The sequence below is a fragment of the Giraffa tippelskirchi genome, chromosome 3, assembly GCF_054371585.1.
Source record: "Giraffa tippelskirchi isolate mGirTip1 chromosome 3, T2T-mGirTip1v1.2.pri, whole genome shotgun sequence".
Classification (NCBI taxonomy): domain Eukaryota; kingdom Metazoa; phylum Chordata; class Mammalia; order Artiodactyla; family Giraffidae; genus Giraffa; species Giraffa tippelskirchi.
In genome coordinates this window covers 83,126,465-83,142,891 of record NC_137277.1, presented here as the reverse complement: position 1 = coordinate 83,142,891, position 16,427 = coordinate 83,126,465, and the positions used below count along the sequence as shown (strand labels likewise).

General features: G+C 36.8%; 1 protein-coding gene across 24 annotated transcripts in view; it reads right to left on the bottom strand.

Moving 5' to 3' along the window:
• The window catches only part of LNPK (lunapark, ER junction formation factor), a 96,677-nt gene extending 87,190 nt beyond the window's left edge, over positions 1-9,487 (bottom strand). For 11 of the 24 annotated variants that reach the window (XR_014080805.1, XR_014080804.1, XR_014080802.1 and 8 more), the window contains exons 1-4: positions 9,353-9,487; positions 3,994-4,082; positions 2,357-2,398; positions 1,408-1,595 (exon numbers count right to left, since the gene is read on the bottom strand). Coding sequence is in view for 7 of the 24 variants with exons in the window: in XM_081585351.1 (XP_081441477.1) it covers positions 1,408-1,595; positions 2,357-2,398; positions 3,994-4,020 (257 nt within the window). In the remaining 17 variants the exon portion in view is untranslated. Of the gene's footprint in view, positions 1-390; positions 432-1,407; positions 1,596-2,356; positions 2,399-3,985; positions 4,083-6,273; positions 6,302-9,352 lie in introns of those variants that run through there. The other 13 variants (XM_081585357.1, XM_081585362.1, XM_081585363.1 and 10 more) reach the window with 5 other exon arrangements.
• Positions 9,488-16,427: the final 6,940 nt, after the last annotated feature.

Below are 16,427 nucleotides of genomic sequence, written 5' to 3'. Positions count from 1 at the left end.
ACAGTTATCTAGATACTGCTACAAAGGGGCTTTGCAGATATAATTATTACTCAATTGATTTTAAGATAGGAAGATTAACCTGGATTATCCTGGTGGATCTAATATAACCAGCTAAGCCCTTAAAAGCAGAAGTTTCTCCCAATCAAGGGCAAAATAGGAAATCAGAGAGAGACAGCAGAAGTCAGCCAACACCTCATTTGGGCCTAGAAGCAGATTCTCCCCACCAGAGACTCCAGGCCAGCTGATAACTGATTTAAACCTGCAAGACCCTAAGCAAAAAGCCCAGTCAAACTACCTGGACTTCTGCCTTACTTCTGTGATACAATAAATGGGTGTTACTTTAAATCACTAAATTTGTGGCAGCAGTAGTAAAGAAAACAAAGGACTGACCCCCATCTCTACCTCTCTGACTCCCACCTCCACTCCAGACTGTGTTAGGGACCCTGTCAAATGCTCTCAGACCATTTGACACTCTCATAATACTCATTATACTTAAGTTAATGTATGCAGTCTAAGATCTATGGACAAAGGTTTAGTGTTTTTGTGTACCATACACCACAATAATCCAACATCTACACAATTGGTACCTATAAACATTTGCTGACTGAACAAATTTTTCACTCAACTTTCTGTCAAAATATTCCATCATGACACACCTCCTGTAAAGTACTATATTACAAAATATTTCTATAATAAGGGTCAATTGCTTTATAACAGTTACTAAAAAGAGGGGAAGAGTGGGAGAATGGAATACATTCGGAATCACTGGGGCAATTATTCTTTTTGTTTTATAAGCGTTCCCTCACTTACCATTACCCACAATCAGAAATGCCCACTCCATGCCCAATACTCCTAGGGAGCATGACCATCTATTAGAGAATCACAAAAGATTACCATATAGAACCATTATTACAAATGTCACTGGGTCATATTCCTCAAGTATACTGGACTGTAAATAAAAGTTTAGAACAACTGTTCTATTTTTTTTAAAGAAATAGTTTTCAAACTGCAAAAAAAAGGAAACTTATTCAATCTGCAACAGTACTATATTTCATAATAAAAATAAACTGACTATATTAAAACTAGAGAAGGCAATGGCACCCCACTCCAGTACTCTTGCCTGGAAAATTCCATGGACGGAGGAGCCTGGTAGGCTGCAGTCCATGGGGTCGCCAGGAGTCAGACGCGACTGAGCGACTTCACTTTCACTTTTCCCTTTCATGCATTGGAGAAGGAAATGGCAACCCACTCCAGTATTCTTGCCTGGAGAATCCCAGGGACGGGGGAGCCTGGTGGGCTGCTGTCTATGGGGTCGCACAGAGTCGGACACGACTGAAGCGACTTAGCAGCATATTAAAACTATCTAGTCAGAAAGAAAAAAGTCAACAAAAAGAATATTTTACTTACATTAATGGGAAAGCAAAAAATGGGAGTGTCATGGCAAGTCTTGCTGTAAGTTCATCCGGAAGATACCATAAGTATACAATTAAACATGTAAACAGATAGAGGACTGAAGAGTACAGAATTAATCTTCCAACCCATAATTTTTGTAATCTCTGATTTTTTTCCCTAAATTCTTCCAATGCTTGAATTTCCTGTGAAGAGAAAATTATTCCATATTATTAAATCTCAAATTCAGAAAGAAAGTCAACTGTTTAAAAAAAATTTAACATGATAGAGAAGTTACAGAGAAAAACCCTTAAAATTCAATGAAATATAATACCTTGCTATTTGAAACAAAACATAATATGAAAAGACAATTAAAAATGAAGTTTAAAATATATTAAAATGCCTATAATGATTTGCCAAATCTTTTTATGCAAGATATTTAAAAATAATATTTGATAACCTATCAAACTAGCAAAGCTCAGAGGTATAAAATTGGCATCAATAAACAGTATTTGTTAAAACAATTAGTTAATTCTCCTTGTATAAGGCCAAAAGAAAAAGTGACTATAAAAAGGATTAATAAAAATTGAAACACTGATCCATACTAGATTCCCTCAATCTATTCATCATTCTCAATATTCCCAAGGAATAAGGATTTTTTATGATAGAAACTGTAAAAAGCTGTGAAGTTTGCAAATTGATAATCAATAGTTGCAGACTACTTTATAATCTACTTTATCTATAATGGTGTAACATTGATTTACACCATGCTGTAGATCTAATTTCATTCTAACAGTCACTACTACTTGACACAGAGTTCTTAAGTCACTGATAAGACTTTGGATTTTAACATGAAGGTTCTCAGGCTTACTGTATATCACCTCTAAATTCCCATACCAGATCTAGTCCCCAAAGTAATATATACTAAAATAATATTTATGTAACACCCCAGAGCCAAAGAACATACCTTATCTATATTTTCCAGAACCTCTACAGTTGAAGGTTTTGTCTGTTATATAAATAGAAATAGGAGACAGCATTAAAGCTTGTTATCACTAACTTGGAAACACTTTGACTTATATAATCATAAACGAACATTTTAATCCAAAACTAAGTTTTTTCAATATTATCAAGCAATATGTATTCCTGTTTATTTACAAACAAGATTTAGATTTAAATAAAAATTATAAACAAAATTACACAAGACTAAAGAAGAAATAATATGCTTCTATTTAACTTATTTTTGGGCCTAAAAGTACTTTCAACTCTGTAGCTCAATTTTTACCCTCCTTAACCCCAATAAAACATACTTAAAAATTATTGAGAGATAATAAGGAAAATTTTCTTAGATATGATTATTCAAAAGAATTCTATTAAATTATTATAAATTATTAATTCTAAATAATTACATTAAATTATTATAACTATAAATTCTATTTAAAAATTCAAAACTAAAGATGTTCTGATCTGCTGCTGCTAAGTCACTTCAGTTCACTTAGGATGCTAGGGGTCAAAAATCAATAAGCTACCTTCATTCTGAATTCCTAAAGGACTTTTCTGAAGATCAGATTTTTAAAGGGCATCTAAGAATACTTCATTACAACAGAGCTTGTTTTTCAGAGACATTTTTTATATCACCTAGAATAAAAATCAGCCAAAATGGCTCACATAACACGTGAAAAAATAATTACTAATTATATACTCAACCATCTAACAGGGTAATGATAATCAATTCATTGTAGTGCCCACAGGAATTGTTAATATTAGATTAAACCATATGAAATTGCTGTTTATGTAGTCAAACTGTTGAAGACTGGTAATTTCATATGGTTCAACCTAACAGGAAAGACAAAGGAAGAACAGATAAATTCAATTATCAGATTTTAAAGGTGGCGGGTGGTGGAGAGTATCAATAAAATGTCAATCCAAAGCAAAGCAGTTCCAGCAATAGTTCAAAAACTAAACTGTATATCAAGTACTGCTAGATTTCATTATTACGGTAAAAAGGAGTAAAAAAAAAAATAAGCAAAGCAGTTTGTCCTAGGCTACATTACCTTCTCTTATTTAATATAAATAAGAAGAGCATTTACCAATATATTTTATAACCTTAAATTTAAAGACTTAGCCAACAAAATAAAACTCTATTTTTAATTGTGTTTAACCTATTAATTCCTAAAAGTACATCTAGTATGACTTCAGTAAATATTTGTGACAAGCTTTAAGCAAAAAGATACAACCTATAAAAACATTAAGTACTGCATAGAATAATTTCAACTATCTTTCAACTAAGATTGAAATTTAGGTGCTATGAAAACAAAAAAAGATAACCATTTGTACATAAAGGTATAAAGAGAGAAATAAAAATAATTCATAAGTCAAAGTGAAATAATCCTGTTAAACAGAGACATGAGACACCTATAAAGCAAGTATAACCATTAAAATCCAAATAAAAAACAAATTCACGAAAAGGAAAAAAAATTAAATAGAGTTAGGGATAATATTAAACTACTACTCAAGCCTATACCACAAAGGAGACCTTTACAAATAACTTTATGTGACACTTTTACATTAGACTAGGAACTGTTGTAAAGAAAACTAACTTACCCTCCATCGAGAACATAATCCACCCATTTTTCATTTGTAGAAACTGGGCACAATAATAAATATCATCAGTTGTCCAAAGGAATTCACAGCTAGAAATAAAGCAATTATTTTTAAAGTTTAAGTTGAATATACAGCATACTCACTATAAAATTTAAATGTTGCAATACTATAAAATAAATAAAATACTATAAAATATTAATTTCCTTGGATTCCACTTATGTGAGATTTTAATTCAGAAAGACTTGCAGATAGTCCACCTTTCAAAAAATCTTTCTTCCAAGGCAGAACATATTTAAAAGTGAAAATAAAGCTGGAAGGACTTTTTAAGTAGCAAAGCATTTTAAAAGTGTACATTTATACCGCTTTGCAATTTTCTGTTCTTTAAAGTAGGTCCCCTATGTTGTTCTTCCAAGAAAAGTTCTGCTATACTTTTATTCTACATTCTTAAATACAGCCATTTCTATCATTTGGCTGTCTCCCAACTAAACTAGTTATTTGGAGTTAGGGGTGCTCTACAATGTTCAGAATAACATCACTTTACAATAATAGAAAGCCAACTGATTCTGAGTAAGAAAATAAGGGTTACAAGGCTACCTGTGACAATGAGCATATCATTTAATGTTTCTGAGCCATAATTTTCTCTTCTGTACATTAAAGTTAATAATATTACTTTTCACAGGATAATCTTCATTACTACCATTTTACAGATAAGAAAATAAAGTGAAAAGAAATCAAGTGATTTGTCCAATAACTCAGAAGAAACATTACCCAAAGGAACTTCCGAACCAGAAGTCTTCAGACTTTTGGTCTGTCCACAACCAGTCAACACCCAAATAAACATTTCTCTCTGAAACTGTGTCTGAGTCCCTCAAGTTAGTTAAAGTGTCATGTCAGGTAGTTGTATCGCCTATCCCCATCTTTTGGTTGTTTTTCTATGACTCTCAAATGTATGTGATTCTCCAGGCAAGACTACTGGAGTGGGTTGCCATTTCCTTCTCCAGGGGGTCTTCCCAACCCAGGGATCAAACCAGCATCTCCTGCATTGCAGGCAGTCTCCTGAATTGCTGGTAGATTCTTTACCACTAGGCCACAAGGGAAGCTATATTAAATATTACCATACATTTAAAAAATGAATCGGCAATATTATATCCTAAGTCAATTTACCAGTCAATAATTATGTAATTTTTAATTCTTTTAAATTGAAATAGTGAAAGTATATTTTCAAACTTACATATTTTTACAAGTTACAGTTATATACTATCAATATAAAACTGCTTCATTTCTACCCAAAAAAAGTTAGGCCATAATTCTTACATTTTTTTAAACCCATACATGTAATCACAAAATAATGCCAGTACCAAGTACTGGTAAGTACACACACTCTGCAACACTATTTTTAGGTTGGAATTAGCATAAGGCATGCCTACCTTGGACTTTCATGGTTACAGAAGTAACAAAAAATCTAATTATAAAACATACAAAGTGACTTTTATGGACAGAAATATCTATCATCTATCCTAAAAATTTCTGCAGTTTATAAATGTAATCAATGCTATAAAGTCACATTTAAGTTGCAATCTAAATATTATTAATCCTTCAATAGTAACTCAGTATTCAAATTTCTAAAATGTGGTTGTAGGAAACCCAGGAACTTTAATGAATAAAAGTAAAAATTTCTCAGCTAAGACATTAAATAGATCTTAAAACCATAAAATGCTAAAAATCACCAAGACACATGACTGGGGAGGGAAGATTCAGGTGAACCACATAACTTGTATACTTTCAAAGTATACATTATCCCACGTATGCATGGTGTATAGGATAGTGATTTGTACACAACTGACCTACACATTCTGGTTTGAAACAGTGATGTGCCTCCAAGTGTATAGCTACCATAAACTAGATTTTTTAACATTTGAAAGTCATGACAACAATAATATTTAAACACTTAGTACTCAATCTTCTAGCCAGCCCTAAAACAAATGTTTTTCATAAATTTTGTCATTTAGATACTATTATCAATCTGTTTTACAAATGAGGAAACTGAGGCTACAGAAGTGAAATAATTTGCTAAGTTCCCAAAGACAGTAAGTACTAATAGAAGAGCCAGACACAGTATTTTAGTTTTGATTTTTTAAAAAGCAACAAGTTATGGGTACTACTATGTATAAAACAATTAAGTTACAAGGATATTATTGTACAGCAAGGGAATATAGCCAACACTTTATAACTATAAATCGAGAATAATCTTTAAAAATTGTAAATCACTAAGTTACATACCTGCAATTTATATGATATTGTAAATCAGCTATAGTTCAATTTAAAAAAGGCCAAAAAAAGAAACAAATTATTTCCAATAACTCAAAATCAGAAATAAAATCTTTCTGTAGATTAGACTGAATTATATGTACGTAAAAGCATCTCAGACATTCTCAAACAACTGGTAAATGGAGTTACTGAAGTGGAAAGTTATAAACACAAGATCCAGGGTTGGTACAGTGTATCATGTAGCCCAAATCCTTTATTTGATTAAATTTGAATGCTTAAGTCTGCATGGAAAAGAAGCTAAATGATGGGCCAAAATCATGTACCTCCAGATAGGGGCAGAACTGGTACTACAAGTCTGCAAGTACTGCCTCTACTTGTTCACTGCATATCACTTTTAAAATAAACGTCATATAAAATATATGCATAATACTACAATTAATACCAACTTCACATCAATTATTTGCTTGGAGAATTGTTTTGGTATTAATGAAACATTAACATTACTATGAGACCTTGGGCATATAAAGTACTTAACCTCTTAGTTACTCATTATCTTCATCTTCAAAAGAGTGATAGATAAGAACCCTCTCAAATGTTGAAAAGCATTCTAAACTATTTACAAAATGCATTCTAAAGTATTTACAACAGTGTCTGACACATCCTAATTTCTCAACACAAATTGTTGTTTTTTACTGCTGTGGCTGTTGTCTTTCTCCAGTCCATCTCTGCTTCCTTTCAACACATGGAAAATACATGAGAATCAAACTACTAGCACTTTTTTCTGAAGCATAAATCAATTTGCTTGCCCTTGAGTGGACAGATGGTTCAATCTCCACTGGCCTATTCCAAGAACTTTTCTATGAACATGTGCAAAGAGTCTCCTTCCACTTTGATGTAATGGGACCTGACATGACCATAAGAGCTGGGTGCATCTAATGTGTTTTTCAATAAATAACAATGCCCACTATATTATTCGAATGCTTTCTACTAACCACTATTCACACTCAGGTTTAGGTGTCAGCATTTAAAATCTTGGGACATGTTATTCTTATATTTTCAGCTTACTTCAAGTCATATTGAAATAACGGAATAAAAAGGTCTGGATTCAAAATATGATGCAACCACACACTAGCTTTGTGATCTTGGATAAACTAAACTCTCTAAGCCTCAGTTCAGCATTTGTTTAGCCATGAAAAGACACTTCATGTAATTGTTGCATGAGTTAAATGAAATCATCCATCATTTGGCACAGTGTTCAACAAATAATGAAGTATATAATAAACTATAGAACTTATTACTACTATTGCCAGAAAACACATGTAGTACAGCAATACTCATATGGAACACATTTCTTTCTACCTTCTTATTAAGAAACTGTTTCATAATTTTAAAATGGGAAAATAAAATTAGTTTGCTTTTTAAACTGAAACTGTGTTGTTCTAGTTTCCTCTAGTATAAAAAAATAGAGCAAAATACTCTGACAACTCTTCCATTAAAATAACCCTGTAGGGCCCTTAACAGCAAAGGAAGTTTAGTTTTATCAAGCTCCAAACTTAAGTAGAAACTATTCCCCATGGAGTGCAGCCCACCAGGCTCCTCTGTCCATGGGATTTTCCAGGCAAGAGTACTGGAGTGGGGTGCCATTGCCTTCTCCAAGAAACTATTCAGTCACCATCAATAGAAACCTCTATAATACACTGGACTATTCAACTTGAGATCAAAAGGGTTTGTTCTAGAACTCTAACTTCCAAATATCCTAACTGAAAAGACAATTCTGAAATATCCCAAACCACCACATTTATTGCTCAAAAATAAAATTACTGAAAAGAAGTACACTTCTAAAAGCACTTTTATTATTTAATGGTTAAGTTCTGGTCTTCACGGTAAGTCAGTAGTCATTCAAAACTAAATACTACTCAAAAAAAATGACTATTTGATTGGAAAGATTTCTATAATAAATCATACCTGTTGTAAGTCATTTCTTCCTTATATTCTTTCAAGTTAATAATATATGAACACTAAGGTTTTAAACAGAAAAACTGAAATTCTAATTGTAAATGCATCACTCGTTTAAAAATGTGTTCAAAATCAACTTGATTCTCCTAAAACTAAACTACGGGGGCTGTTGAGGACAAGAAATTAGCATTCCCTGCCAGTTTGAACATATCCCTGAAACCAAGCTTACTCACAACCACACAAACTGCTGTTGAATTTTGTGTGATGACAATTTTGTCAACAGTGACACCCAGGCCACAGAGAAAGGAGAAAACAGTCGACAATGGGCACCACAAACCAGAAAGCGGAACATGGAAAATTCAGTGAGTCACAGATTTTACTTAGTACAGCGAGGGCACCATCAGCAAAACTGACTGCACCAATCCCAACTTTCTCTTAAGCCCCCTACACAATATTCAAGAATTAAAACTACTGATGAGGTTTAGATTTGCTCTTCTTCTGCCAAAACTATGACACCCACGCAACCTCGCCCTTCCCTTCACCCCACCGTCGCTCAAATAAGGACAACGGCAGAAGAGAGGCTTCTCTAAGCAGCACACAATCCACGCCCACACGCTTGGGCCGAGCAGTATGACACTGACAGTTTTAGGTCCCTCCCGATCTCTCCAACTCGCGGCGCCTCCGCACAGCTCAGCAAAAGATGACAAGGGTAGAACCCACGCAAAGCGATGGCTTACGGTAGGATCGTCTGACCCTTCGCTCGAACAGGGAGGTGGGCCAAAGGGACGGTGCTCAGCTCAACTCAGTCACCGCACCACCACCCCCGCCTCGACTCTCTGAAAAAAGGCTGGGGAACCAACTCCCCTCTGGGGACAAAAAGGGGTCTCCAGCACTCCAGAGCCATCCCAGCCACTGCACCGGGAAACCAACGGGATCAGGCAGTGAGGCGGGGTCAGCGAGCAGCCGGGCAGGAGCTCGACTAGCCACCGCCGCAGAACTGGTAGGCCACTCGGCATGAGGCGGAGGCGCCTGGGAGAGGCAAGCTAGGTAATCGGGAGCGTATTTCCCAGGGAAAAGCTCAGCGCGCCTCCCTTCTGCCGAACTTTCCCAATGACCCTCATTTTGAGCCCTCTACCTTCAAGTAGAAACGGGCAAAGCCCGGCGCTGGCGTCCGCCTCTGCCAGTTTCGGCCACCACCGCGCAGTCCGCCTCCGGAGCGGACAGCAGCAGCCAGTGACAGAGCGATGGGCCCGGCCAACTCCTTCCCATCAAACCCCGCGCTCCCGCCGCCAGCCAATCAGCGCCGCGGCCGGCGCGCGCCGCTCCCCCGTCACGTGACAGTGACTAGGGCGGGCAGTTGGGGGAAGAGGCAGGCGGTTGGCGGGAGGAGGTCTGTGCCTCCCTGTGGCTTCTGCAGCCAAATGGGGTGCTCGTCGTCGCGCTTACAGGTGGAGTGTCATTTGTTTTGACTCTTACCAATAGTTACTTCTTGCTCCTCCTCATCCTCCTGCTTTTCTTTTGGAACCTGTTCTGCAAAGTCTCACTGGCTAAAGAAAACCCCGAAATTGGCCCTGAGGGCCCTAGACCGCCGCGCGAGAGGAGTGGGTTTGACGGTGGAGATAGGTCACCTACACACGAGCCCGCCCTGAAGAGTGCGGGATCAGGTGTCATCCGGCCGGCAGCAGAGCCAGTTACACAGCTTGGAAGAGACGGGTTCCCAAACAAGCGAGTGAAGAAATTCAGCCAGGACTCCAGGAGTGCTTGAGACTTTTATGACTCATGGACTTGAAAAAGGGTCCTTTGATGACTGGGCCGCTTACCTCACCGTTATGTAGTAAACGTCGACTGCCCGAGGATGGTGCTTTCAAACCGGTGGCTTAACAACATAAGCTGAGTTTTCTATCTTAAAACGCTTAAGAACACTCCCTTGGCAGGTCTTGGTACGAGGCCCACGAATAAACCACCTAGGTTTTATTTGCCTCAGATTTGAAACGTTGGCTAAAGTGCATTAAATTTACTAGTCAACTGAGAATGACAAGTCTCAATAACAAATAGTACTTGAATTACACAAGGTAATGTTGGAGAAGCATAGAGAAACTTCAGCAAAAGCTCTTGTCACGATTTACCCCTGTGTGCAAACATTTTTCACGGGATTTTTCTATTTTGTTCAGTTACATACGCATTTTAAATGCCCATGGTATTTTAAAAAGTATAATCGTTGTGTTATGCTATGTTTAAACTTTGAAAACCGAACAGGTAAATTATGAAAAGAAAGCATAGTATTTAGTTGGTAAGAGTAATTTATTATACTGGAAGCTACCAGATAATTCACTGTAGAGTTGCTTAACTGCTAAAATGCTTAGTTACAGCTTTGTAAATGTGAAGGGAAGGAAACCAAAGTTTCTTCTCATACTCTGGTTAAGACACTTTACATATCTAAAAGAAAATGAAACATTTCACTTATTTTGGTATGGAAATTTAACCATTTTGTTTTTCATCCTTTCTTATTTTAAAGTTTAAAAAAAAAAAAAAAGACAACTTAGAGAATGAACTTTTGTTTACCATGGGGGAAGGGTAGTGGGGAGAGATGGTTAGGCAGTGTGGGACTGACATGTACACACTGCTATATTTAAAATATATAACCAACAAGGACCTATGTATAGCACAGGGAACTCTGCTCAATATTATATAATAACCTAAATGGGAAAAGAATTTGGATATGTGTATGTATTTAAAATAAATAAATGAAAGGCCTGTGCAGTTTTGCAAATACAGTTGCTCACGTCAGGACAATCTCTTTTCCTAAGAGGACAAGGAAGAGATACTTTCTATTTGCTAATGATTTGTTTTCTAGTTTTGATTGATCCATCAAGACTTACTGAAAAGAGGACAAAAACAGGTGGGGAAAAACACAAGAGCTAACAGGGTGCAAGAAATTCCCAAAACCTAATCCTGAGACAAAATGCCTTAGGTAGTTGATATAGAAGAGGAGAAATTTGGCCTGACAAGGGGATACAGAGGAGTGTTAATTAGATCATTAACTTTTTTAACCCTCCCAATAAACTTTTCAGGTAATTATCAGTTTTCAGATGAAGAAACTGAAAAGAAAAAGGAACTGAATAAAAATTATACATATATTGTTGAAAGTAATGCTATCCTCCTCTATATCACTGCCTCCTCTATATCAAGTGGTAAGAGTTTGTAGGCACAGTGAGAGAAGATACTAGAAGCAGAAAGATCAGCATATGCACTACATGGCTGAACTAAGGTTCCAACAATCATTCTAAATATTTATTGAAGACAAGACCCTGTGTTAAGTGCTGAGAATACAGAGATAAGTAAAATAGCTGCCCTAAAGCCACTGACACTAGTGAGAGAAACCTTTAAGAAAACAACAAAAAAACACACAATGTAAGGTAAATAAGTGTTGTGGTAGAGGCAAATGTTCAAAAGATTGGAAAATGCTAAGACAACAACAGCCAGAGGGGTGTTTTAGCTGTAAATACTAATGCTAAAAATTGTCCTGCAATAGATTCTAAGGAAGTGAAAAGCAGAGAGACTATGAGCAAGGAAACAAACTGTTCTAGGCAAAGGAATTTGTAAAGATCTAATTCAACAAATAAGTGAGCCACATTTATTTAGATAGATAAATGAAAGTTGCAAGAGATAGGTGCTCTGAGAGCTTAGAGTCAGTCACTGATCTGGTGACTTATCTATAAGGCATGCTTGAGGAAGTCGCCTGGAATACAAATCTGAAGGATGAGAAACTGAAGAAAGGAGAAAAGGAAACAGAGGGAACAATATGTGTACAGCCTTTTGTCAGGAATGAACAGTGCAAGCCCGAAGGTCTGAAAGGAAGTCTCTGTGACTAGAGCATAATTGCAGGGAGACCAGACTAAGCAGGACTTGCTGGGCCATACTGAGAACAAAATGGGGTAGAGATTTAACCTGATCAGATCCGTGTTTGGAAAAGATTATTCCAGCTGCAGTGTGGAGATATGAACAGGGTCAGTCTTGAATAAGTTAGGATCCATGAATCATGGCTAATGTTGGTAGTAAGTAGTTCAAGTGGATTGGGATGGGCACAAGGAGATGGAGACAAGTGGGGAAAATGGAACAATTTAAAAAGTGAAATAGGTCTAAGGAATGGATTTAGGTAAAGTAGAGTGGAACGAATGGGGATTGAAGGAGAGGAAGGAGTCATGACAGGCTATCTGGCAGGCACAGTGGATGGAAAGCAATGTTCACTGAGGTGTAGAGAATACTGAAAGAGAGTCAGATTTGGGGAGAGATGGTGATTTCAATTGATTTCAACCGGTTGAGTCTCAGATCTTTTCATGACTTCAAGGAGAGATGTCACATAAACAGATCTATGGGTCTGCAGCACTGAGAAGTCTGAGCTAAAGAAAAAGTGTTCGGGTTTGCAAATATTATAAGTATTGTGGAAAAACAAAATAAAAAGTATAAGTCTAGAGCTGTTTGCTAAACTTCCTTTCAAATTACCTGGGGCCTTTATTTTAAAAAAAAAAGTTCTCTAGTATGAGGCATCAAATTTTGGAATTTTAACAAGTGCTACCAGTGAGTCTTCCTCTCAGGGAGTTTCTCTGGGCAGTGGTACTCCAGTGCCAGAGGGCACCTGCATGAGAGTTATCCTAAGTGCTTATTAAAAGCACATCCCTCTAGGGATGGGAGGACTGGAGAAAGGAAGATGATGCAGTACCAGGTAGTCCAAGATTTCACCCTCCATCTTTGACAAAAGTGTCCTATGTGCTCCATCAGGCAGTTCAGAGGAAAGCTGGTGTCCTTTGTTGAATGATGCAAATGTAGGCAGCAGGCAGCCCTGACAGGCTGCTGTAACAGCTTTCCTGGCTCCTAGCCCAGGCCTCCTGCCCTGTCCACTGAAATGGTGCTCAGCCTACTCCAGTGCTCTCTTTTTCTACCACTCCCTTCAAACCTTGTACTTCCCTCCCTGGGGAAGGTGTTATGGGTGTTATGCTCCATATCCTCCTACCAATTCAGAGGTTTCTTTTAGCTAATCTGGCCAGGATTGAGAGGGAAATAGGTTCGAATGCTATGTTTCACTCTCAACAAATTCTCAAGAACTTACTTTGTAAGCATTTTGTTTTTTAAAGACTGAATTGTTTGTTCTCTGTGTAGTCTCACTGTAACATCTCTTTTTCTCTATGAAGCACTGTAGATGTAGAGGAAGAATCAGAAAGTAAGGGGGGGAAAGAGAATTTTTTTTTTTGATGGGAAATACAGCAAACAGATGTATACTACTTAAAGACTATAACCCAAACACTCATGTCACCCACACTGGGTCAAAAAGTAGAACTTTACCAACATCCCAAAAGGCCCCAAAGTGCCGCTTCCTTTATAACCCCCAAGTACCTAGGGTTAATAAACACTACCATGATTATTAAAATATTGACTTCCTTGCTTTTCTTTATAGTTTTATTGCTTAATTACTCAAACAATATATCTCATGCCTGGTTTTTAACTCAATGTAAATTGAATCATAGAGTAAATTTTTTTTTCATGTCTTGATTTCTTTTACCCAAAGTTACGTCTTTAAGATTCATCCATGTGGCTGTAGGTTTTTATTCACATTTCTTTAATTGTAGATATTAACTTCAGGGAGAATAATATCCTTCAACATGAGCCTCCCCTTTCTGGCTTATGGTATGACAATACATTTGTTCAGGTGTGCCCATGTGTTTTCCAAAAAAATTTTCATTTTCATCACATGAGTTTCATACCTTTATAGTAGGTAAAATTCTAAAGATGGCCTTCCAAGATTCCCAGCCCCTGATTAATCAATAAAACAATAGTCTAGGTACTGCTATGAAGGATTTCTGCAGATGTAAAAGAGGTAACCCTGAGCTCCAGAGAATCCAAGCTCCAGGGACTGCACCTTGAAGGGTGTGTTTGGGTTGGAGGGCCCATGTGTGGACCAGGAGGTGCGCAGTCTCCATTCTAAAACTAGCCTCTAGAATCAGCTTTCTAGCCTGAGGCTGTTCTGTGCATCCTTGGTGGACACAGGTGGCAGATACTGCCATGCCTGGGCCGTGCACCAGGCTAACCACATGCAACTGTTGCTACACGTTAGCTGCAGTGTGCCTGGATTTCTGACCTACAGAACTGTGAGATAATAAATGAGTGTTATTTTAAGATGCTAACATTGTGGTAATGTGTTACAGCAGCAAAAGAAAGTTAATATGCACCTTTCTTGTTGAGCAGAAATCTTCTTGGTGGCTTATCAATTAAGCCTTCACTTGAAGTAGGATGATAACCACAGAGGTCACACTACTCAAGACCTGCAACTGAGACTGCTTCACCATTTAGAATCCAGACTAAAAATGCACTTGTATCTACACCTGCCTCTGAAGCTACGTTTGATAGATAGACAGTACGTGGGAGGAGAGGGACGGCAAGTCAAGGAAAGCACAGCACCAAAAGCCAAGCACTTAGGGTGCCACAAAAGGCGCACCACAGCTCCTCAGCCTGTTTGCTCATATCACGTTTAGATGAGTCCGGCCCACACTCCAGAAGCAAATGCGCACTAAATGTCTTTCCCGTATTTCAATAAAAGAGAGGGGACATAAAGTCTAGATCGCTGTGAAATAACTGAAAATAAATACTGACATCAAGTCTAAGGCTAAAGATTCCTATTATCATAAGTAATGCATAATTCCAGAGACCAATTGTGTCTGAAAGGCATAATTTAAAATTAGAATTCGATGCATGAGACAAACGCTCAGGGCTGGGGCAATGAGATGACCCAGAGGGATGGGATGGGGAGGGAGGTGGGAAGGGGGTTCAGGATGGGGAACACATGTAAACCCATGGCTGATTCATGTCAATGTATGGCAAAAACCACTACAATATTGTAAAGTAATTAGCCCCCAACTAAAATAAATAAATTTATTTAAAAAATAATAATAAAAAAATAAAATTAGAATTCAAAGTATCCTGGCATGTAGATAATACCATGTGAGTCCAAACTAATTACTGTAAAAGGAACATTTCCTTCTTGAAATGAAAAGAAAAAAAAACTTTGCTTGTTCTGGAAAATATCTATAAACTAAGGTAAAATAAATTATTGGCTTGCTGTCCAGTAAGTCCAAAAAAGATGGCATTCTAATGCTTCCTGAAAAATGAGGGTATACATGGCAAATCAGGGATCTGGTGAAACTTGAGTCTTCTCTTGTATGCATGTAAAGCTTACACATAAAACAAGGAAGATATAGCTTTAGCTAATTCACACTGAGATTTATTTTTAATAGGAGTCATAAGAGTACATGGGATTTTACAAAGCATAAAATATGGAAGACAAATTTTCTGCCTTGAGCTTGGTAAAACACATGTAGGTGGTAGCTAACAGGAAAAATATTAAGTCATGATGATTTACAAGTGATCACCAAAGGGAGACTGGGTATATATATATAAAAAAACATGTCTTATAAGAACAGAGAATTAGAAAATGCCAGGGATTTGAAAAAAAAGGTTGAAGGAAGAATGAAAGATGTGAGAAATTAAAGACAAAGTTCTAAGAAATGAGGAAGGAGTAAAAACTGAAGATAAAAATAGAAGAAAAGACTTGCTGCTGTGAGGCATGAGCAAATACATGAGAAAAAAATGTAGGATTGATTTGCTTGGCAAACCTCTGAAAATAGACAACCGGAAATCCTAACTATACAATTCATTTCTTAGAAAGGTTAAGAGCTAAATTTCCCAAACAGTAGACAACTAAACCAAACTTCTTGCTCAAACCATATTATTACATCTGTAACATTTGTATGTATAAATAAAATTCCATACAACTTTATATGCAGCTGAATTGTGAACAACTTCAAAGCTTATGAATATTTTTGAGCTATAATGCACAAGAAACTTTGTGTTAGACTATATATTCAAAAGCACTAGTTTTCTTAATATATACATATGTTCTCGAAAAATCCGAATGCTATGGCAATACTGATATCAGACCCAATATTTCTCTCCAAGATAAAGGCAAACTTACTGTGCAGTGTATTCAGGGCACAAACCACCTTCCTGTGCTACCTTTGTAGATACAGCAGCTCTACAGTTTTCCCTTTATTATCCAAATAGGTCATACTCAGGAAATTATCTGTTCAAAACATTTGCCGATTTTTAAATGGCATTATTTGTCTTTTTATTAATGAACTTACTATACCTTTACAGTGGCT